General features: G+C 37.2%; 1 protein-coding gene across 1 annotated transcript in view; it reads left to right on the top strand.

The window, feature by feature from the left end:
• CLYBL (citramalyl-CoA lyase) overlaps positions 1–25,471 on the top strand; it is a 193,137-nt gene that overhangs the window by 147,527 nt on the left and 20,139 nt on the right. Inside the window, exons 3-5 of the mRNA XM_014072615.2 lie at positions 18,494–18,682; positions 22,665–22,766; positions 24,556–24,649. Coding sequence (XP_013928090.2) covers positions 18,494–18,682; positions 22,665–22,766; positions 24,556–24,649 — 385 coding nt within the window. The remainder of the gene's footprint in view (positions 1–18,493; positions 18,683–22,664; positions 22,767–24,555; positions 24,650–25,471) is intronic.

The raw sequence follows: 25,471 nt of genomic DNA, 5'->3' as shown, positions 1-25,471 counted from the left end.
CGACTGGATTTGTTGCACAAGCGGCATCCTATCACAGTTCCACGCTGGAATTCACTGAGCTCCTGAGAGCGACCCATTCTTTCACCAATGTTTGTACAAACAGTCTGCATGCCTAGGTACTTGATTTTATACACCTGTAGCCATGGAAGTGATTGGAACACCTGATTCTGATTATTTGGATGGGTGAGCAAGTACTTTTGGCAATATAGTGTATTTCCAATCTCTCTTGTCATTTGCATCTAAAAAAGTCCATTTTTTGTTTTTGTTTTCGTTGACATGTATTTTGAAAGTCTACAGAGCAGTCTGGCTGCCAGCAGTTGCTAGTTCATTTAGTTCAGGCTATTGTGCTATCCAAACTCCATGCTGTAGCAGCAATTACTTGGCAAGAAATCAGGAACAGATCTTCACCCTAATTGATTGAACTAATTTTCTCCTGCAAAAAACCCTCAAAAACTGGGAATATTCAAGATATTCCCAGTTTTTTAGACAGGGTGCACCAGGAGAAGGTGAATTCGCATCATAAACTTTCTAGTAATTGTTACTTCTATTAGTTCTAGTAATTTTAATAATAGTTTTAGTAATGTTCTAATAAAGTTCTAGTAATAGAACAATCTATTAGATGATAAAGTTCTATAATAGTACTTTAGTAAAGTTCTAGCAATAGAACAACCTATTAGATTGTTAAGAACTAGTAGAAAAAGGATGGTGGTCATGAAAAAGACAAATTTCTTTTCTTTATGAAGATCTGTAAAAAAAAAAGTAGTATCAGTAATGTGCACCTGTTGGCTAATCTTATGATATCAGCAAGAAAACTTTCATCTACAAGGCAATTATGTTCTATTATAAAAAGTTTTACATCACTAAATACATATATGTACCTGTTCTTACCTAGACCTCCCAAGATCATGAAGCAGACTCCTCATCCCAATAAAACCTCTTTTATTTAGGTTAAACAGAATTCCTCTCCAGCAAAGTCCTGGCAAATAGTCTTTCATGAGATTTCACAACTATCAACCTTTATCAGGCTTGGAGAGTTGCCAGGCCAGTATCTTCCAAACTCCATGCTGTAGCAGCAATTACTTGGCAAGAAATCAGGAACAGATCTTCACCCTAATTAATTGAACTAATTTTCTCCTGCAAACTCCCCTCAAAAACTAGGAATATCTTGGATATTCCCAGTGTTTTAGATAATCTACCCAAAAAATTGGTAATTAGGTGGCTTTAAAATATCATCAACGTCATTGATGTTACCTTAACAACTCTTAGATCCTTGGTCAAGACTTGAACTGTTAAGTTTTTACCAATCCTAGACTGTGAATCGAAGATTAAATCAATCAATCAATCAGTCATCATCATCATCATTGTACAATTTATTGATATCGCTGTACCACAAGTCACAAAAGTCAAAGAAAAAACTGGAAAAAAATCATGAAATATCACATCCTGGCCATCAAAACTACATGATTATGGATGAAACATGTAACAGTGAAATCCATTGTCATCGGGGCACTTGGTACGATGTCCAAGAATTTTACAAAACACATAAAGAAATTGCAGTTTCCTGCAATAAAACCAGCAGAACTGCAAAAAACTGCGCTACTTAGAATATTGTATATTTTAAGAAGGTACTTGGTTGATACCTAGGACGCTGGCAGCAACCCGTATCAACCATTAGCACCAGTCAATGGTATTTGTGATGCATTTTTAAATGTTCAGTTGAGTGAATTTCATTTTTAATGGATAAAGTTAATAACAATATCAACAATAACAACAATAACAACAATAACAACAATAACAACAATAACAACAATAACAACAATAACAACAACAACAACAACAACAACAACAATAATAAAGTCAAGATCTTGTGGGACTTCAGAATCCAGACTGATAGGCACTTGTCCCACAACACACCTGACATAACAATAGTTGAAAAGAAAAAAGTATGGTTCATTGACATTGCAATACCTGGTGATGTGCGAATTGAAGATAAGCAGCAAGAAAAAAATCACAAAGTACCGGGACTTGCAAATTGAAGTTGAGCAACTGTGGAAAAAGAAATCGTATGTTGTCCCAATTGTAATTGGAGCCCTTAGAGCAATGCCCAAAGGGCTACCTCGCTATTTGGAAATTTTAAATTTATCAGACTTGAGCATTCTGATTCTACAAAAAATCACCCTACTTGGAACAGCTTATATCTTCTGACGTTACCTTAACAGTTCCTAGGTCCTTGGTTAGGACTTGAGCTGTTGAGCTACCAACCAGCCCCAAAGGCTGTGAATAATAATAATAATAATAATAATAATAATAATAATAATCCGAACATCTATTAATCAAAGTAAAGAACAAAAATCTACTGAAGGCCCAACAGAGGAAACAAGAATACAGAAAAGATGTGATAAAATCAAGAATGGAGAGTTGGCGGAACAAAGCACTGCATGGCCAATTTCTGGAAAAAATAAAAGATAAAGTTGACAGTGAACAAACTTGGTTATGGTTAACAACAGGTACATTAAAGAAAGAAACAGAGTCACTAATCCTGGCTGCGCAAGAACAAGCTATCCGCACAAATGCCATCAAGGCCAACATCGAAAAATCCTCTGATGATGCCAAATGCAGACTTTGCAAAGAAGCTGATGAAACTGTTGATCACATACTCAGCTGCTGTAAAAAAATCGCGCAGACTGATTATAAATTGCGGCACAATTCAGTAGCACAAATGATCCATTGGAATTTGTGCAAAAATTATAATATTAAAACAGCAACAAACTGGTGGGAACATCAGCCTGAAAAAGTCACCGAAAATCAGATGGTCAAAATCTTGTGGGATTTCTGTATACAAACCGACAAAATACTGGCACATAATACACCAGACATCACACTGGTTGAGAAAAATAAGGTCACAATCATAGACATCGCAATACCAGGTGATAGCAGGGTCGCCGAGAAGGAACATGAAAAAATCGCAAGATACCAGGACTTAAAAATCGAAATTCAACAACTATGGCACAAACCAGCAGTGATAATTCCAGTGGTAATTGGCACACTGGGTACTATACCAAAAGCACTGGAATTACATTTAAAACAGTTAAAAATTGACAAAATCACCATCAGTCAAATGCAAAAAGCCGCACTGCTTGGATCTGCACGCATATTACAAAAATACGTTACGACGTCCTAGGCCCCTGGGTGGGGCCCGACTAGTAACCAATGCCAAATCCGGCGAAACAACTGGCCGCTGTGATACAATTGTATAATAATAATCCGAAGCATCCGAAGATGTCTGGTGTATTATGCGCCAGTATTTTGTGGGATTTTTGCATACAAACGGACAAAATACTGGCGCATAATACACCAGACATCACACTGGTTGAGAAAAATAAGGTTACAATCATAGACATTGCAATACCAGGTGATAGCAGGGTCGACGAGAAGGAATATGAAAAAATCGCAAAATACCAGGGCTTAAAAATCGAAATTCAACAATTATGGCACAAACCAGCAGTGGTAATCACCGGGTGCTATTCCAAAAGCACTGGAATTACATTTAAAACAGTTAAAAATTGACAAAATCACCATCAGTCAAATGCAAAAAGCCACACTGCTTGGATCTGCACGCATATTACGAAAATACATTATGAGGTCTTAGGCCCCTGCGTGAGGCCCGACTAGTAATCAATGCCAAATCCGGCGAAACAACTGGCCACTGTGATACAATTCTGTTGTTGCGAATAATAATAATAATAATAATAATAACAACAACAACAACAACAACAACAACGCTAGGATCCAACAACAACAACAACAACGCTAGGATCCGAAAATACTTGGTTGATACTTAGGGTGCTGGGAGCAACCCGTATCAACCATTGGCGCCAGTTAATGGTATTTGTGATACATTTTTAAATGTTCAGTGGAGTGAATTTCATGTTTAATGAATAAAAGAGATAATAATAATAATAGTTGGAGTCCCACACTAGAAATCTTTTTTTAATAATAACCACCCACCTCAATCTGTTTGCTGGAAAATAGATGGATCAAGCAAGAGTCTATGAAGGAAGCTAATAATCTGAATAACCCAATCAGGGTTTTAGAAGTTAAAACCAGCATTTTATAATACTGTGATATTTTGGAGAATATCAAAGTTGGAAAACGAAAAGCATTAACATACACAGATGAAAAGTTTCCTCAATTTCAAACTGCAAGACCTTTAGTTCCCTAATGTCCCTTCCAGGTAAGAGTTGTTCTATGCTGGAGAGGGGCAGTTCTTAAAGATGAGAGGGGGAGAGAAAGAGGGAGAGAGATGCGTGTTAGAATAAGAGGTTACAAATAAGAGGTTCAGAACTGCAGTCTGTGTTGAATGTGTTTCTTGAGATTGCAAGGTTGTTCTAAAAAAATGTTGTTTTGGTTTGGATAGCTGCCCATTTTAGTAGCATAACTGGGCAGTTCACAAACAAAAAAACTTGAAGGAAGATTCAAGAATGGTGATAAAATAGTAAATCAATATGTGTGATACTTATGCAACTTTAAGATAAGCACAGTGTAAACTCAATGTATCATTACTATCCTTCAGTCACCATTAATTAAAGAATAAATGTTTTAAATTATTGGAAGTACAGGCTGCTAAATGCTATTCATATTTAATTTAATATTTAATTCGTGTCCAATTTTGTTTTCAATTATTAGAAATCAATCAGGAAATTATGTGTCAAATGCTCTGGAATCTCTTACCAGCACAAAAAATTAAGTTCCTTTGTTAAGGATTTCTTTTTAGTGGTGGCAATGATTATACAACATATTGGAAGACTTTCCTTCCATGTTGCAATGGCTACAAAGCATTGCCGAGACAGATTAATTTTGTTTGAAAAAGGACATAATTAAGGGTGTGAAGAGGCCTTTTGAATGGAAGTCACAATTGCTATGTTTTTTTTTTTCTGATTACAAACTGTGCAAATTAAATATTGCATTGTAAGACTAGAAAAACTAATTTCAAAAATAAACTCGGTATGGAGCAATGCTCAGTGGTTACAATTGGACTGCGTGCTTTTGTTGAACAGCCCAATGAAACTAAGCTAAATATGTTTCAAACTTCAACAAAGTGGCAATGAAATTTAGGATTGGCCTGTGGTTTTTCATGCAAAGACTGCATGTATACACATTTTAGAGCTTGAGTTGCTTTGTGGAAGGTAATACTTTTCTTTGGATGAAGAGGCATTTACACACAGAAGCACCCCCACTTGGAGAAATCTACAGGAGTAGATTTCACAGTGAACTGGGGTTTCTGTAAATCTTGGCTTGGGTTTTATGGGCTAAAATTAAGCATCTGTGAATCCTTTTAATCCGACTGATATGCAAGCTGAACTACAATTACAATTCCATGGTGGAGTTTCTGGGCCACTTGCATTTATGGCACTTATTTCATTTTGGAAACATATGGAGACTAAGTGCACTGAAATTTTACAGAAATTGATTTCAGCACCTCTCAAGGCTATTGAAGAGGCAATTTTTAAAAATCACCAAATAAAAAATATCTTCCCGAAGTACTAAAATTATTTTGTGGTTTTTTGTTTGTTTTTTGCTTGCTTATGGCAGTGACTTGCTTACATGTCTAAATTAGCTAAATATACAGAAAAGCATGTACAGCAGGCAGAATGTGAAAAACATCTCTGTAGGAGAATACAAATGGCTTTAGGAGATGCCAAATATAACAGTGTATTTGCATGCTTGAGGATGAGCTTGTGTGTTGTCAAGAGAGAGCAAGTCCTTACTAGGGTTACCATATGTCCATCGCTTTCCTAGAAATGCCTCCATTTCGATGCGTAAAGTTCTACCCAGCTGGATTTTTTGCCACATAACTTTAAAAAATGTATGGTTCTGAATGCCAACTGTTCCAGTTTCTTGGATTGGTGCCTCAATCCAAGCTGGTTGATGTGGTGGCTATTGCAGCAAGATAGCAGGATCACGAGAAACTTGGGGGGACTGTTTGCAGAGAAAGTACTCCCCAGCTGGGCTGGGCACGTTGCAATTGCGGTCCTTGGCCACTATACCAAGACTGTATGTATGCCTCTCTTTGCAAGTTCTCTAGCTGAGCTCTAGACTAGCAGGGCATATCAGAGTGACTGGAGTTAATCCACCTCAGGGCAGTGGCTGAACAGAAGATACTGGGGGGGGGGGGGAGAAAGAACCAAGATTAGATTCTTCAAAAGAGCCTTATAGTCCAGAAGTTGGTCCTTGCAGGTTTTGCAACCACTTGGAAACACCACAGATACTGCCAACTCTACCACCAGCAGCGTTGGCAGCAATGTTAAGATGAGTCATCTTAATTAAGCAGATTAACTTTATCAATGTATTGTAAAAATTTGGGGTTTGGAGGGATATTGTAAGAATCCCACCAAAGGAGATGCAAAAAAGAGAACACCATGGAGTCTGTTTTGCAATAGAAATAGCAGACTTATATACAGTGGTGGTATTCTCCAGTTCAGGCAAACCCGTAGTGGCGGCTGTGGGAGGCTCCGCCCACCTGCCAAGATGGTGAACATGCGCAGACGTGGCACGTGTGAGCAAAGCGAGCGAGTGAGCATGCTCACATTTGTGAACCGATAGGGAAGGTAAGTGAATCCCATTGCTGCTTATATACCACTTCATCGTGCTTGACAGCTCTCTCTAAGCAGTTTACAGAGTCAACAATCTGGGCCCTCATTTTACTGACCTTGGAAGGATGGAAGACTGTGACAACCTTGAGCCAGTGAGAATCAAACTGCTGGCAGTGGGCAGAATTAGCCTGCAATACTGCATTCTAACCACTGCGCCACCACGGCACTTAATCTTTTAACATTTTAATCTTCGATAGAAGGAATTAATTCGTACAAAAATAATCCTGGGGCTATCATACTGGTAGTATTAGGTGCCTAATATATATATATATATATATTACCTCATTGCATTCATGAAGAGGGAGATGGGAAATAAAAAGTGGCAACATATAATGTATCTAGTTGATGGATACATCGATATGGAAGCTCTTTGATTTTGCTGCAGCCCTGCTTCTGGGTATACACCAATAGGATGCCATAGTCTTTATTCCGTAATTAATTACGTTTGGAAGGACCCCAAACATTTCTTTGCCATGTTAATTATTCCCATTTGTGGAGATGGATCTTTAGGAGAAAAATATATATAACCATATTAGCTGGAGATATTTATGTGATATGTCTTTCATGTGGTTATTTAATTAAGTCATTTTTCTGGTTTCAACAACACATTAACCCATAAACTAGCCAAGCTTACAGTTTAACACAAAAAGAAAAGAAGAAGACTTATGTCGATTAGCAGCCACTCATTATTTTGACACGTATCTTGGTCTGTGCCATATGACAATTCAACACTGGTTATCCATGTCTTTTCCTGTTGCATCTGCCCTTTTAGGACTTGAAATAAATAATGAGTGTAGGCTGGGAGTGAACAGGCCATAGAGATAAATAAATGTTGTGTCCACTTGAACTACAGAAAGAATATTGGGTAGTAAAATCCCATCTCCAAAAATCCTGATAATCTTAACTATTCCCAAAATTAAAATCTTGACATTCAATGCTATATTTCAAAAAAAGCAAAATTGCCCCCGAAAATAAATCCTAATGTTATTATACCTAATATTTCTATTTCTGGCAAAGTAGTGATGGTGGGGAGGAAGGATTTTAAAAAATAAAGGCGGTATCCACAATGCATATAAAGAGGGGCGGGGTACAGAGGTGGTATTCTACCGGTTCAGACCAGATTGCCCAAACTGGTAGTGGAAATCGTGGGTGGCTCTGCCCACCAGTTCCTGGCTCTATGGCATCCTATTTAGGCCATTTTTTCTCCAAAAGCACATGCACGCAAGAATCTGCTCACACGTGAAGGTGGTGCGTGCGAGCTAAGCGTGTGCGTGCTCATATTTGCAAACCTGTGGGAGAGCTAAATGTATACTACCCCTGGCGAGGTATCAAACACACCATCGTAATCTTTTAACCCCATGGAGATGGTTACTTTATATTAGATGGTGACTTTATATTACGTTCCAGTTCCATTCAGTTTTTAGTCTCAGTTGGGTTACAGGATTTTAAAAAGGGAAAAAAATACAGATTCAGAAAAGGTTTTTTTTAAATTAATTGGACAACTATAATTTAAATATGAGAGAAATAAGTTTTAATTGGAATATGGAAGGCTTCCTTAAATCCTCCCATGTTTACAAATGTTGCATATGTAGCTTTGGATGAAATGTAGGGTTGATGTCTGTTTTCCATTTGTTAAAAAAGGAGGAGTAATCTAACAAAAGGAATGGATAATCCTGCCTTTCTATTCTTTGCTGGAAAAGTGGGGTTATTCATGCAATAAATACATCATTTATTTTATTTGGGGCAGGATCTCCAGATTCAATTTTGACTGCTTCCTTAATACGTTTTTTTTAGCTTTGGAGAATAGGAAAGAGCCATTACAAACTACATTTCAAGATGCTTTTTTTAGAACAAAAGTGGTAGCTAAATTGTTCTCATTATTTGCCTTCACCCACCTATTCCTTTTGCTTTTAAAAAAAACGCAGTAATGTGATTATTTGTCCCAGTCGCGTTCTCAGCAGGGAAATGGGAAAGAAAATGACCAGGCTGTTTAGACTTGGCATTTCTAGAGAAGGGGCATCAGTTTGTTAAATAAGTTTTGCTCTTGGCACCAAGTAATCCTGCAGGACTAATGGCCTCCTTAAGAAATATGTAGGTTGCTTTTGACAAAGAAAAGCTGAAATCCAGAGTATGGTGACTCTTGGTATAGACAAGAGACAAAAGCCTCAGCAGTGTCAGGCTGAATAAACAAACCACTACAGGGGCTAACATTAAATCATAATTGCATGTTTTATCATGTCAGTCCTGTCACAAAACAGCTAACTCTAGCTGCGACCACAGTAATTAATTTTCTACTGCCATCTGAAATATATGGAGTTACCCTTAACTATCAAGCAGAAGCTACAATCTGCTTGCCAGTATACCAGATCAGATTTTTTAACATTTCATGCACTGAAAGGTACTGTAATTAAACAGTCTTCTTGGGGTGCTGCTTTGCACAGCCATTCCAGCTCACATACCCGAACAAAGCTCCATTCTGATCTATGCCTCTTTTGTTATATTTAGCACCATTAATTTGTCCATTACTTTCTGACGTTTACTGGCATTTACCTCTGCAAAAGCCACATGTCATAGAACAATGATTTTTTCCCCCTCTTTCCCCCAACCCTATGGCAAGAGCAAGAAAAAGGGATGGAAGGGGGGGGGAGGGAGGAGTCTGCTAGCATTTGGACTACAATATGGATGGTCAACTCCCCCCTGTACTAACAAAGAATCACTATCCCCATTATTGCCGGTCCAATAAAAAAAGGAAATATTTACCAAAACAGGTTTTATCTTTGCAACCTGGTGCGTTTGGCAAATCTACCTCAAGGCTGGAAAAAAAATGAATTTTCCCCCCCCTATCTAGGGGAAATGATCAATAAAGACATGGTGTACTGTTTTTCTTTTCATTTTCCAGTTCTGAGTCCACTTTTCTGATTTCAAAGGGAAGGACGTGTCTATAGTAAGATCAGTAGTGTGACTTCTTGCTTAGGATGCTCATTCAGACATTGTGCGATCCGTGCTGTTAGTTAAGGCATTTGTTTTGGGGTGTTTATATTTGATAGTTTTACAAATAAGCCCACAAGGCTTCATCTTCAACGTCCTTTTATTCCCCAGTCTGTCTTATACTATCTGACTGTAGAATTGAGATCACTTTAATCCCTGAAAGTTTGGAACTAATATAATAACTGCTGAGCTGCTGCCACTGAGCCTGGTCCCAAGCTATACTGTACTTCACACTCGATTTATTCTCCAGATGGCAAAGTCTGTGCATCCCCGCTGTGAGGACCCACCTCGTCCATTGGAGTGTAAAAGTAGATGGATGTTGTTTTCTTTGCAGATGATTCAGAACTAGTAACTTGTGAAGATGCTGGTTACTGGCATTCATGGTTGCCAATTGAACCAAATGCATGTATATTCCTTCATTTCAATCTCTGTTTATTGTGGTGATGCTTGATTCATCAGCAGTGCATAGGTAGGCAAAATGGCTACATTTCCACTGTATAGTAACAGACATCACTGTGAAAGATAAATATTAAAAGGATATGGTTAATAGCATACGCTTGCATTTTAAATATATATTTCTGAGCATTTCGTGCTTAAAAACAGATGTGTTCATCAATGAGCTATCATACTATTATTTACAGCATACATTTTTATCTATCTGCATGCAGTCAAAATAGATTCTAAATGTTAATGTTCACTTTTGGATTATTTGTTGCTTGGGCAAGTGACAATTCAAACTCTAAAAGACATTTGACTTATACTATTGTAGTGGGAACTGAAGGAGCTTTAGAATAAAGACATGCTAAGCAGAAAAGCTTTCCTGTAGCATAGAGGGGGTGGGGAAGGAGAGCTTAATTCAGAACTAAAACTTCAGTACATATGATATATTGTTACGTGTGGCATTTCCTGACTAAAGCTACAAAGGGAAAGAGAGAAAATTATATGGTTGTACACGTAAATTTTATCAAATGCAAAAAAAAAAAAATTGTATGAACCATTACATATCATTGATTCCAAATCGCGGTAGTAGGGTCCCATGAGCTTAACATACATAAGACTGGACCTAATCAGTGCTGAGAAGATAAACTAGCCTTATACCTTCAGGGGGGAAATGGTGAGAAGAACATGATGAACAAATAGTAAATAATAAAGGGAAATAATGAGAATATTAATATATTGAATTAATAAATACCTGGAACAGTTACTATTTCAAAAGAAATCTTAAAGATAAGGTATTTGCAGGGGGCTGGGGTGATTGGGATCTGATGGACAAAAGCAGCATGGCAACTTTGAAATGTAGCTCCACATTGTACATTGCAATTCACAGCATTCTGCAGTTATCAGTCCTTGAAGAGGCTTGATGTAGCCAAGGCACAAAATGGTATAGAATAGAATAGAATTCTTTATTGGACAAGTGTGATTGGACACACAAGGAATTTCTCTTTGGTGCATATGCTCAGTGTATATAAAAAGATAATATACATTCATCAAGAATCATAAGGTACAGCACTTAATGATAGTCATAGGGTACAAATAAGCAATCAGGAAACAATCAATATCAGTCGTAAGGATACAAGCAACAAAGTTACAGTCATGCAGTCATAAGTGGGAGGAGATGGGTGATAAGAACGATGAGAAGACTAATAGCAATAGTAATGCAGCCTTAGTGAATAGTTTGACAGTGGTAAAGGAATTATTTGTTTAGCAGAATGATGGTGTTTGAGAAAAAACTGTTCTTGTGTCTAGTTATTCTGGTGTGCAGTGCCCTATAGCTTTGTTTTGAGGATAGGAGTTGAAACAATTTATATCCAGAATGCGAGGGGTCTGTAAATATTTTCACAGCCCTCTTTTTGACTCATGCAGTGTACAGGTCCTCAATGGAAGGCAGGTTGGCAGTAACTGTTTTTTCTGGATTTTTCTGTTTATTATTTATATTGTTATTTTGTGTGTGCATGCACTAATTTGCACTTTGAAAGGAGGTCCCTTAGACAGGTCTAAAACTTGTTCTTCTTCAAGCAAATTTGAAGAGAATTTATAGCATCCTGGGAGGGGGAGCAAATAGCAAAACATGAATTGTAATGCCCTGTGTGAGGCACCACAATGTAAGTAAAAAAGGACAAAGCTCGTGATATTACAATACGTATTTTATCACTTTGGTATCCTTGTTGCGAATAAGAGAAAATGTTAAACGCCTCTAGCTTTTCCACGAATCACTCCAAATCCTAAACATTTAGATCAAGAAATGAGTTGCCCTGATTTGTGTGGCATATATTTCCAAGTAAATGTGTTGATTGCTTCCTTTCCGTATTAGGCTCAACTAGTCCAGAATTCGGCAGACATTCAATTTGTAAGCAAACCTCATTCATCTCTGCGGGGTCTTTCTTGTAGCAAACAAAGGGGCTATCTTGCATGGTCAATGTAGACTCTTGTCATAGAATGTAGGTTTTTAAATAGGTTTTCATGAGTAAAACATATATTCACTGGGCCTTAATGTGGAGTTAATAGTCAAGTTATGCAGTTTCCCTCTGAAATATCTTTCACAAAAGGCCCTTGTGGTAACTGAATAAAAGCAGTTCTACTGCTATAGGATTGGTGAGCATGAATGGCCAAGATGGTTTCTTTAGACTTGATTATCTTTCACAAATGACGGTGAATGTATTTGTCCCAGGATAATGTTGTAGGAGCCAATCTGGGTGAGTCACCAGGACTAGAGGTTTGGTCTTCTGAGCGTTCGGATTCATGCTGGACTGGAGCCCGTCTTCAGGGAACTTCTCTCTAGCAGTGTGTGCTTTGCACTATTCTGTGTATTTGATTATCTTTTATTATCTTTTACTTACAAAGATTACCTTTTGAAGGAGCTCCTAGCACAGGGAGAAGCAACTAAGATTAAAAACCCTTGTAATGATTGAACACCAAGACTGGATTATGGGAAGAAATGAATGTTTTGATGTAATGCATCACACAATATTGCCAACCAAATTATTTTCAGTCTTTGCTTTATATTGTTCTTTTATATGGATGTAAATAGTTCAGCATTTATTAATGGGTTCAAGTGAATTCACGTTCAGACTCTACCACAAAAAAAAATTCACTTGGGACTTTGGGCCAGTTACACTCCTTCAGTCCCTGCCTATCTCGCTGGTTATTGTTGTGAGGGTACAATGAAGAGAAATTCTCATGCAAGTAACTCTGTGATCTTTGAGGAAAGACAGAAATCAAATACTGTATTTGAGTATAAGATAAACCTTTTTCCCTCAAAAAAGAGGGTGAAAATCTGGGTGCGTCTTATACACTGAATACAGCATTTTTGGCTTCCCGAAACCCTGACCCCTTCACCAAAATGGCCATGCATAGCCTTTAGGAGGTATCCAGAATGTCCTGGGGGCTGGGGAGGGCAGAAATGAGTGGAAAAGAGCAGTTCTTTGCTCAATTCCCCCCCCCGGCAACTCCCAAGAGCACTCTATAAGCTAAAGGCTATGCATGCCCTTTTTGGGGGGGGCAAAAAACAGGCCCATTTTCACACACAAAAAACGGAGGATTTTGGAAGGTCTGCAGAGTGCAAAAACTTTTTAAAAAATTTTTCAAAATCTTGGTGCGTTTTATACACCGGTGCGTCTTATACCCCCAAAAATAAGGTACATAAACATAAATGTTGGATTGTATGGTAGGAGAAAACAGATATTGACTAAAACTCTGTGTTTTCATATATTGTACATTGGTCTCCACAGATGGTAACGCCCAGCTGACTTTACCTGTTTATAATTAAGCAGGTTTAAGCCTGATTAGATATTTGGATGGGATTCCTCCAGATAATACCAAAACTAGAAGCTAGAAGGCTAAGCATGGTTGCCAGAAAATTAGGCAGACTGCTGTGTCACTGAAGTTGTAAGAAGATAGAAGTTACTTTTTTTTTTTCAAATTAAGGATCCAAAACATTCCACTAATTGGAATGGTAGGAATGGCAGGAACGCTTTTCTATTCCTCCTCCATTTTTAGCTGGAGCTAAAAAGAAGTTCTATATATTGTTAAATAAAGAGAAGGATACTATTCCATGGTCTTTCTCCAGCTCATTTCATGTGTTCCACTGAATGATCCATACATACTGATTATGCATGGGAAGTTAAGTCTATTAAAACTCAGTGCCCTTATTGCTGTTAATGATGAAAACTTGACATCGATGATCTAAAAATAATAAAATAGAATAAATAAATGCTGACAATGACGACAGCTTCTAGAAGTACCAAATGTGCATTCCTTGACAATTTTTGATTAAAGCCTGATAAGAAAATATAATAAAGTAACAGTGTGACTTGGTGTTGCTAAGGAATCGCATTTCCTTTAAAACGGACAATGCTAGAATGCAATGGTTCTATGAAATATCTATCCTGCACCCAACAGATGGCATGAGCATAAAATCTCTCACAGTAACACATTTTTCTGTTGAAATATAGTGAAGAACAGTAATTTCATTGCTGGTTGGTTATTTTGAGCTGTGTTATAGAAAAGGGACATATTTGAAGATTACCGACAGCAACAGACTGATGGACAAGTTCTCAGTGAGGTAGTTAATCTGTGTCCAAGCTTTATCACTTGTGATTTCTGGTGGGTGGACAGGGTTCATGCCCAGTTGACGCTTCTTTGTAAAAGTAATTATTTCTATTTAGAAGACAGGTAGTTCCGGAGCATTTAATTCCTTATGTAGTCCAATACTTCCAAGCTTAAAGCTTACCTCTGATTAACGATACAGGCAGGTACACAGAAAGATAGACAGACAGATAGGTACAAAAGAAGAACAACTCACTCGGGCTGTTTTCCACCTTTTTCTCCATTTTCTCCAAAACCCTTTCAGAGCTGAGATTTTTATTAACTGTAGGAGAATAGGGGTAGGTATACAAGATGGTAGTCCCTTTTTTTAGTTCATCACCTTTGCTATCTTGACTTTTTTTTATCCATCCCAAGAGGACAACACTTCATCAGAACATTGGAGAAGCCCATCAAATGCTTGCACTGTTTCTCTGGGAGTAGAAAATCATCTCCTATTGGCAGAGGCCGCTGGAGAAAATATTTTGCCTATGTCTGTTAAGTCCTGCAATTTGGCTTCATGTGGGAATCAATTGTGTTTATATTGCCAAGTAGAGTATCACCTCCTTGAAGCTGTGGAAATCTAGCACTAGATGGCACGAGCAGAAGGATCTTTTGCAGTGTTTATTGAAGAATGATCAAAGGCTCTTTGGGGACTCCCCTAGATCCTCTAAGCCAGGGGTCTCCAACCTGTAGTTGGGCCATAAAGCAGTTGCAACTGGGCTGCAGAAACAGCTGACGAGTGCGCAGGGGTGCGCACATCCTCACTTGCACGAGCAACAGGTGACCGTGTGTGTGTGCTCCATTTGTGGGAGCAGCAGGAGTTCGTGCATGCTGCTTGCAAAAACGGAGTTGTGTGCGCATGTGTCTGCCAGTTACTCATGTGGAACCTTCCTTCCCCACCCCCCTCCACACTCCGCTGGTCTGCAAAACTGGAAACGTTGGGGAAACTCTGCTCTAAGCGGACTACAAAATCAAATATTTCAGTTTGCAAAAATTTAAAAGAATGGCACTCTTCTCATTATTCTTTTTTGTTAAAAAATAGTTTTTTTAAAATAAAATATGTTTATATTTAATCAATGTAATATTGTTATGTTTGTGATTCTATAAATAAATAAATTTTGCATATGACAAATTTAACTAATATGCTAAATATTAATAAATGTAACCTATACAAACAAAATCCACCATAATTTTAAAAAGTGGCTAGAGGCCCTGAGAGCAGCATTTTAAGAAACAATGGTCTGTTGTCCCGTTTCTTAAAGTACAATAATTTTTTTCAGTTTAAGAAGGAAAAAAAAACACAATCTCATAATTTTGCAAGAATTCCTTATGTCCCACATTCCTCTGTGCTGGGAGAGTGAGGATACTATTCAAAGGAGACCCCAGTGGAAGTTTAAAAGAAAATCAAATCATCCCAGTTTCAGGAAACCACAAAAAGTGCTTCTAATTCACTAAGAAAGTGCCTAGAAATCTCCCCATCTGAGGCATATTGAAGTAACACTGATAAAAGGATGGTAAGTCTCATCAGATGATTGTTTGTAGAGTCATTAACCTTCTTCCTTTTTCACACTTTCTGACAAGGGGGCATTGCTTTCTTCTCTCTAAACCTACATTTGTGCCAATATTTGCACTCATAAATCACTGCATTGTAACAGCTGTTTTATACCAGTCTTGTGAATCTTATCCTGATCAGTCCTGACAACTGTAAACTACTATTTTCTCAGATTCTTTAATGCAGAGCACATTTTTAAATCTTTTCTGTCTTTGTTTCCAAGGCTGGATTGAAGTCTTGTTTCAACCTTAATATTTTCTGCTGCATTTTAAAATTGTCTTGGCCTCGATCAGTGATGGTGAACCTAGTGCCAAAATGGTTGCGTGGAACCATCATGCGTGTGTGCACACTCATTGAGGTTGTGCTCTGGAAAAGCCAAACTTCCAGGTTCTGGTGCGCATGGGTGCCTGATAATCAGCTGGCCAGTGTGCATGCACACACCAATTTTCAGTACTGCCACATGCACGAAGGAATCATGCTCTGGAAAAGCCAATCTTACAGGTTCTGGCGCACATGCGCACCCAGCAATCAACTGGGCACTCAGCACTGCCGCACATGCAAAGGACAGCTGACCATTGTGTGCGCATGCGTGCCGGAAACCCAGAAGACAAACAGGCAAGGCCGGGCATGCCGGATGACATGACTGCATGTGCCACTTTGGCCATGACTGCCAAAGGTTCAGCGTCACAGCCCTAGATACTAATAGAATGCATGAGAATTTACTGACCCTATATCTCCAATAATTAATTTTTTTTTATGCCACCCATCTCTCCAGTAAGGAGATTTGGTGCCTTATAGTGCCAGCTGGGTTAGTGAGGCAGGACAAGAATTTTGTTCACTTGGTTTCTAGCCTGATGCCTCAAGCACTACACCAAACTGGCTCTGAATAATATATTATTAGTGTATCTAACATAGTATAATATGAAACATGTTCTCTTAACTGTAAACATGATTAATCTTTTCATGATTGATAATCAGTTACTGGGATTATATGTTAGCTAATGGACCAAGTTAGTCCTCTGCCCTTGAATTACATTTCCCATCCAATACTTGGCCAAAGTTAATGAATAATGAAGATCAATCATGTATGAGCAGAGCTGCTTTTCCACTTCTGGACCCAATCGTATTTTTTTTATTAGATTAGTAATTATCATGATCCCTTTATTTAAAAAAAGTCTCTTTCAAGATGATTTTGACCTCTGGTCACTTTGTATGTATGTATGTATGTATGTATGTATGTATGTATGTATGCATGCATGCATGCATGTATGTATGTATTAGGATTAGGATTTAGGATTTTATTCAACTTGTATGCCGCCCTATTCCCAAGGGACTCAGGGCGGCTCACAAACTGGAAGGGAAGGGAACAATACATTAAAAAAAAGAAAACAAAAACAGACAACAATACAGAACCAGTTTAAAAGGTCTCAACAAACACACCAATTCGAGTGGGGATGGAACTCAGCAGCCCCAGGCCTGCTGGAACAGCCAGATCTTAACGGCTTTACGGAAAGCCTGAAGGGTGGTGAGGGTCCGAATCTCCACAGGGAGATCGTTCCAGAGGGCCACAGAAGCCACAGAGAAGGCCCTCCTCCGGGTGGTCGCCAGTCGGCATTGGCCAGCAGATGGAATTCGGAGGAGGCCTAGTCTGTGGGATCTAATCGGTCTTTGGGAGGTGATTGTATGTATGTGTATATATATATATATTTTTATGATAACACTATAGAAATAGCCATCTATTTATTTTATTTATATATTTATTAAATGTATATGGCTTCCCATCTCTTGAAAGGTGGCTCTGGGCAGTAAACAATAGCAATAGCAATAGCAGTTAGACTTATATACCGCTTCATAGGGCTTTCAGCCCTCTCTAAGCGGTTTACAGAGTCAGCATATCGCCCCCACAGTCTGGGTCCTCAACAAGCAAAACTACATATTAAAAACACACAGATACAACAAATATAAAAATCACATTTAAAGTATCATAAAAACAAAGATTCTAGTTTCTAAGATTTTTGGGAGGGGGAAGAGAGTTACTTTCGTGTATAGCTTTAGGCTAGAGGACCAGTTTGGTCTAGTGGATAAGGAACCACGAGAATGTGAGTTCTAATCTTGCTATAGGCATGAAAGTCACTCTCTCTCTCAGCTCATGATTTCAAGCTCAGGTGACAAACCAGTCGTCAATCAATTCCTGTTGCAACCAATACTCAGTTGATCTTTAAAAAGTGGAACCTGCACTTGTAAGAAAATGCTAGGAAGAAAAAAAATGTTGCCTTAGGATTCTTTAATGGGATTGTGCCATTCAAGTGCCAATCAGATCCAACCCTGTTCAACTTGTTCAAGTTAAAGTGCTCTAGGTGCTGCCATCTGCTATGACTCACAAATAGTTGATTAAACACATTGAATTGTGGCTAAGCCTAATTGTTTTTATTTGAAAAAGAATAGCACCTGAGCAGGTGTGTCCACTATGTATGGTCAAAAAGATCAAGATAGCATATACAATGCACATTTGGGGGGACGACGACAGAATTTCATCATCTTGACTTTTGATCACATTCCAAGGATACCCTTTCATATGACCTAGCCCAATCTAACTATATCATGATCTGTAATGCAGGTGAATTTCTCCATTGTTCACTTAATTAAACTTGATTTTTAAAAAGTTAGTTCTTAGTAAAACATTTGGTTTATCTTTATCTTTTTCAAAAAAAAATAGGCAGAAGCTAGAATAAAAACTGTGGAAGCCCTTGAAAACTTTGACTTTGGTCAGACGGAGAAGTGCGTTAGGATCAATTCAGTGTCTAGTGGTCTTGCAGAAGAAGATATGAAGGTCATTTTGAAATCCAAGATTCTTCCTACTAGCCTGATGCTCCCGAAGGTTGACAACGTAGACGAAATAAAATGGGTGAGTTTTATCTGCCATTATCTCAGATAAAGATTTGCGTCCAGTTTCGGAAGGGAAGAAACAGAACGATATCATGAAGCAAATATGAAATATTTCTGATGCTAGTACTTGATTTACCCATTTTGTTTTGGAATATCAAAAAGTAATTTATCTTCTCTTAAGCAGAAACTAAATCAGATTTGAGAATTGTGATAGTTGTCCTATGCCGTTTTGAGATATTAAACATAGTCGGTTTTCTTAGCAAGGGAGAATCAAATCACACAAACACATTTAAAACTCTGTTTTCAAGACTCACAGGACAAAGAGAATAGTTTGTAACCGCATATGCATTGTATGTGTATAAAAGGAGGTGGATTTGGAAATGCAATATTAATATATTATCTTTCATTTTGGACAAAGTAAAATGAAACAAAAACTGTTAAGAATCAATCCTCCTATTCATCATACTAGAAGTCCAGCAATCATGATATAGAATTTATTCTCCATGTTAGAACATTTTGGTGGATGGAGGAAGCATTTTACCAACATGTGAAAAAATTATGGTGGAGATAGAAGGAAAGGTCACTCCCAAGGGCAGCCCAAAGAACAAACAGGAAGCTTTTAACTAGTGTTTTTAATTAGGAAATATATTATTTCCTGTCCAGCCCTCTATGTCTTCCTTTTAAATTGCTGGCAGGTGTGTTTGTTTTTCATGACTGACTTTTCAGCCAATAGAAACTGGAGATTGTAAATGGTTAGTCTGTCAAATTGCATAAGAAAATGCTGAAACGGGCCTAATTATGCTATAATTGTGTTTATTATTGAAGAGGAATTTTCATTTCATTTTACCATATTATTTCTTGAGAATATTATTGAAGTCAGCCAAGCTTCATTTTACTTTGTTTTCCGAGCCTGGGGTAGGGATGAGCACAAATTAAATATAAAATCCATAAAGGAAAATAGATAAATAGATTCTGAAGTTCAATTACGTGTCCTCATCTAGTCTATATCTACTAGTATTAAGTGGCCATCGGTTCTTTATCATTCTTGCCCAGTCAGCAGGTCAGAAGAGTATTATCCAGTAATTGAGTCAACTTCTTAATCGAATATTAGTGAAAGAAAACATTCCAACATTCAGAAAATCTAATGTCCAATATGTCCAAACATACTCACAAGGAATCATTTCATTATTTTATCACATTCGGTGGCTCTTTCAGACAGCAAGATCTACATTTATAATTGTATTTAACAACTGCTATAAAGAAGATTGGAAACTAATTCCATCTTTTTTTTTCCTGCTTTTCTATTTTTCTTTAACTTTTTCTCCTTTCTTGCAATTTTAGCTTTCTCTTTGATTTCTTTTTCTGTTCATTTTCTTTCTTTACATTAGTTTGTGTGTATGTGTTTGTGTATACACACACACACATATTGTATACTGTATATATAAATATACAAAAATGTATTCGTACATATATAAAAAGTATGGTATATGTAAAAAAACCAGCAAAATCTAAAGGCCTTTTGTTGATTCAGCAAACAGCAGACTAAAGCATCTGAGAGTTGGCTATGCATATTCATATTTCTATCTATCCAAGGTTTTAGGACGATTCAATAAATATTCGCTGGGTGTGACTGGACACTCGTTTCCCCCAGACTTGCTTTTTCCTGGAAGCAGAGCCCATCTTTCCTTCCCCAACCCTTTCCCAGAGGCACTCCTCTTACTTTGCTTTTAAGATGGCCATTGCTATGGAAAGCTTTTGGCTGTTTATTTTTGTCCTTCATTTTGATTTATGCGAAGCCTAAAACCTGGCGACTGATGCACAACTAAAAGACGGGCTTACTTGTTCCCTTTTGTGTGAGAATCTCTTGCTCTCTCTTTGTCCTTCAGATGGGTACTTGTTTGACTGGCATGGCTTATTGGACTATAACAAGCCTAACTCTGGCTCTTTTGTTGTGGGACAATCTGCCCACAAATCCTGAACAGTGGGCATTCTTCCCAACACACTATCGGGTGTGCACTGGAATTGAAAGAATGGCTAAAGCCTGCGCCTTCATCCCCTCCCCAATCTTTGTTTTCTGTCTCCCCCCTTTCCTTTTTTCCAGCCCTCTCACTGAAATGAACACTTTACCAAGCCGGAAACATTTAATTGTCTCCTTTTGAAAAAAATTAATTGAAACTTCTCCACTAGTTGCCTTTTGTATTTGGTGCTAATAGTACTTAAAAGGGGGGGAAAGGAAGGAAGAAGACAAAAATAATTAAAATGGGAAAAAGAAACATACTTGGATCCAAACTTTACCTAATCTAATGGTCCCAAAATGCAAGACATAAAGATTTCAGCAGATACATAGAAGTGGCTCAGGGGAAGGGGGGAGGTTTCCATTTTTTTAACCATTTAACTTACAAAGAAGCTCCAGTGAAAAATTTAAATTTTGAATATGAACCAATTCTTGCCTGTGAAGTTATTAGGGAATAGCTTTGTTTGATTATCACACTGTTGGGTCTAGCATCAGATTGTGGCTGTGTCCATTTAATTGGAAATCAGGCCATTGGCCCTTACTTCTGAGTAGGGAGGTTGATAGGCAGATGGGCTTCCTAAGTCTTCCTTCTTGTTCCTTTTCTTGACTTTCCCCCCTTAATTCCTTACATTCTGGGGTTTACTAGGTTTTGAAAGGATCGGAAAAGCAGTGGCAGTGGTGACAATGATGACTCTGCATTTAAAAAAAAGGGGAGGGATGGAGAACATGCAGGAAAAAAATGTTTTAATTTATTTTGACCTAATGTAAAGTTACTGCAAAGTGCTTAGAACCCTTTTCAAGATGCTGTGGTTCTATTTTCCTTTTGTTTGGGGGAGGGGTGAAATTTGGGGAGGGGGAGAAGCGCTAAAAGGGGAAATAACACCTCTAATCCAGTTTCTGGTAAATAGGCTGCCAGGTTTCAAAATGAGTTTCCTTTATATTAGTCAGAATATTATGCTAAGCCTTAAGCATTAGTTTTTTATGTTGCCATAGCAGCCTTATTCCTGCAGGGTTGTGACCTGTGATGATTACAGTACAAAGCTTATAGGGACTTGAAACCCCCTTTGAAGATGAAAAGTCTTTGATGGTTTATATTTATGCAAATCTCTTAGATATGATTTACCCAACTGAGACTGAATGGAGAGATGATTAAAATTCCCTTTCCCTTTGATAGCCATTAATGGTTAAATATTCCTTAAATATAAAAATGATGCGAGATTTTTTTTCCCCTCCTGTCTTTATTGACTAAAATTTACTTAGCATACCTGTGATATGTTTATCTCCCCACACATAGCTAGATCTGGACAGACATAATAGATTTACAATATACTGAGGTAGTTTCTCCCCCACCTTCTCTTTTGAAAAGGGAAAAAGAGAAGAAGAAAAAAAGAAATCTGTACAAGAGCTTTTGTATGTTCCCAGATGATAGATTTGGGAATCAGGGGTACCCCACCGGCAGCTCAGAGCTAGCTGTGAACTGCTCTCATGGAAAAAATTGGAAAGCTTTGGTCTTCAAAGAATTAAACTTCCTTTTTAAGGCCCTTCCTAGGTAAGCTAAAAATTATGAAGAAAAGATCTCCAGGACAAAGGGTAACAGGGTCGTGATGAATAATGTGGATGCCACTTTGGAAGGCTGGAAAAAAATATACAGGCATGTCAGTGTCAGACATGAAAGAAAACAGAATGTCAGGTATATCAATTCTTCCTTGTTTTACAGATCCTGCTTTATTTGCATTTAACAAAGGCAGGGTGATGATAGGTGTTAGGCAAATATGTGTGCAGCTAAACCTGTAGTGCTGAAAACATAAGAGTAATGCTATAACAACAGACTCAAAACACAGGGGCAGAGAATTGGGGCTAGCAATCTGGACTTCGGATTGTCTGCTTGGTTGGTCTGCAATTTTGTGCAAAGAAATTACAGACCATTTTTGTAGAGGTTTTAAAAAGCCCAGGCCTTGATGTTATGTCCTCTCTGTAATGTTCCTAGTTTATGGAGAAATGTGCGTGGCACTTACAAGGCCGAACACTCACAGAGCCGATCAATTTCATTCCTTTTGTGGAAACTGCAATGGGTTTGCTCAATTTTAAGGTAAGAAAGATCTGTTTAATTTAGCATGCCTGAATACAGTCTTAGGCTTATAGATTATACGTTCCGTTAAATAAATAAATAATTAATAAATAAATAAATAAATAAATAAATAAATAAATAAATAAATAAATAAATAATAAATAAATAAATAAATAACACCACCATAAATAGAAATGGGAGAGAAGCAAACTATTACGTTTTAAAAATTATATTGCTTTCATTTTTTATAGAAATCCATTCATTACCCCTAATTATTCAGCTTTACATGACATAGATGCATCTGACATAACTGCTTTCTTCTGCACTGCTGCAATTACTTTAAGCTCGTATGAATACACTGAATAAAAGACACTCAAGTCACAAAAATAGCCCCAAATAGTTAAGAGTGTTTCTAAATATTCTAACTCTCATGATTTCTTTTCTCTCATTTGCATTTGATTTTTTAGGCATCATATTAAATATTTTAAAAGTATTTTAAAATGTAATTGAAAGAATATTAGATATTTTTTTCTTCAATATTCTTTCTTAGTTGTTGTTTTTTAATGTACATGCTCAGCTGGACCTAACAGTTAAAAAAAAACCATGAGAATTTCCAGGATGTAATATCTGCATGACATGACTATATGCACAATCTCTTTCTCTTCTTGGCCCCAGAATCCATTTTCTACCTCCTCCCCCATCTCAATGGTGATGAATGCATGCAGATAGCCTGTTTTTGGCATCCGGCCTGCAGTTTTCTATGGAAGAAAGATATTAATGCTGAAATTGAGTGCAGTCCAGTCAGGCCAAGATTTCTTGTAAAAGTTTGCTGTTACTTGAAGGAGCTGCTGGGAGGCCCTTGTGGCTAGTGTGTTAATATAAATCCCAGTTTCAGAGATTTCTTTTTCAATATAGGCTAAAGAAATACTAATTATAGATCTTAATGCAAAAAGTTTTCCTCCTCTTTTTTAATTAATATTTTGCCTTTCCTCAAATGTGAAACCCAAAGAAAAAAGACCATTAAATTCTGCCCTGAAAAATATCAATTGTGATTTCCTATGCTTAGGAGTTGTAGAGATTAAAGTAGCATTACACGTACTGATTATGTCTGCTTAATGTATTGCTTAAAATAATAAATACAAACAGCTGAACTTATTTTAGCACTGGTTGTTCACAAGATCCTTGCAAGCATTGCATTATTGCTACCAAATTATATTTCTAAATAAATAAATATTTCATTATTCAAAGCTTGCAATAATACTGGGATTGATGCATTTAGAAAATCCCTAAGGTATCATTTGCTTTTCAAATGATTTTCTATGCTACTTGTTGCATTTTATATCTCCGGTAATTATATTAATTTGAAGATATCCAAGGAGCATCAGTTGATAACATACCATATGCTGCCTATTAAATTGTGAGTAGTTGCAATCTCCATCTGCAGTGTATTAAACCAAATATGCTTTAGTTGTGTTTCTCTGCAGTGCTAAACATTTTGGAATCTTTTAAAAAGTCCCATACTGTAAACATCATGTAGTGGGTTTTATTTTTTATTGCTTTATTAAATCCAAAAGTAGTTGCCACATTGGAAAACTTTATCAGAAAAACTAATAGGGAAATAAAATACTGTATACTGCATTTTAATTTTAATTATACTCCATTTTTGCATCCAGAGTATGTATTGTTTCATTTCTGTGTGGCTATCATTTGCTGTTATTTTAAGATAAGGAATAGCCTTAGTATATTTTTTATTACAAAACTAATTTTTAAATTCCTGCTTCTTGTATTAATATTTGTGCTGCACTTAAAGGCTGTTTGTGAAGAAACTCTGAGACGAGAACCACAGGTTGGCCTTCATTTAGACGCTGTGGTATTTGGAGGCGAGGATTTTCGTGCCAGTATAGGTATTTCCTTTTTTAAAGAATATGTTAATTCAGCAGTAGTTAGGATACTGTGCTCCATTCAGTTTTATCATAAGCCTACTTAAATCAACAGTACATATATTTGACTATATCTGATTGTAATTCTATGATAAATGTTTCCATTATTTTTATAGGCCAAAGAGTACCAGAATTAACATTAACCTGTTCATTTTGTAATTTTTGCAAAAATAAAAAAATAAAAAAATAGACAATTCTGTTTACTGGGTCATAAAAAATAATGTAAGATTTTATGGGAGAAGTTAATAATGAAACCACCTCTTTATATGCAAATTTAACATTTAAAAAATATTGAAGTAATATTAGTGTGTATATGATGTAATATTTTGGTGTACGAACTATGAACTATTCTTAATATTTTAGCAATCTGTCTTTATTTGCTTGTCTATTTTATTGCACGCATCTTAACATATGTGCTTGCTGCCTGGGGATACAAGAGTTGTAGATCAAGACATATGGAGGGTACCAGATTAAAAAAAATGCCCTGGGCAAATAATTTATTTTTATTGCCTCTGTATCTTCAGATGCTGTTTATCATTTTTCAAAAAGTAAACAAGGTCAGCAGCTTTTCTTTTTACTGTTCACTTATGGCAGGTGCCTAAGTGTGGATTGTATTCCCTTATAAGAATTTGTGGATTACGTTTCCATAATGCAGGATTCCATATTTAATTGAGTATAGCTTGGGGAATTAACTCAATTTCCTAGATCCATACTGAGTTATAAACTTATCATGTTGGGTACTTTCCACACACACTAAACCACAGAGAGTCATATTCTAGTCTGACA

Source organism: Thamnophis sirtalis, unplaced genomic scaffold (genome assembly GCF_051295495.1).
Source record: "Thamnophis sirtalis isolate CommonGarterSnake01/CBP01778 unplaced genomic scaffold, rThaSir2_p1.2 scaffold_12, whole genome shotgun sequence".
In the NCBI taxonomy this organism is placed as follows: Eukaryota; Metazoa; Chordata; class Lepidosauria; order Squamata; family Natricidae; genus Thamnophis; species Thamnophis sirtalis.
Note: the sequence above shows the minus strand (reverse complement) of the source record. Positions and strands in the feature narration are given on the sequence as shown.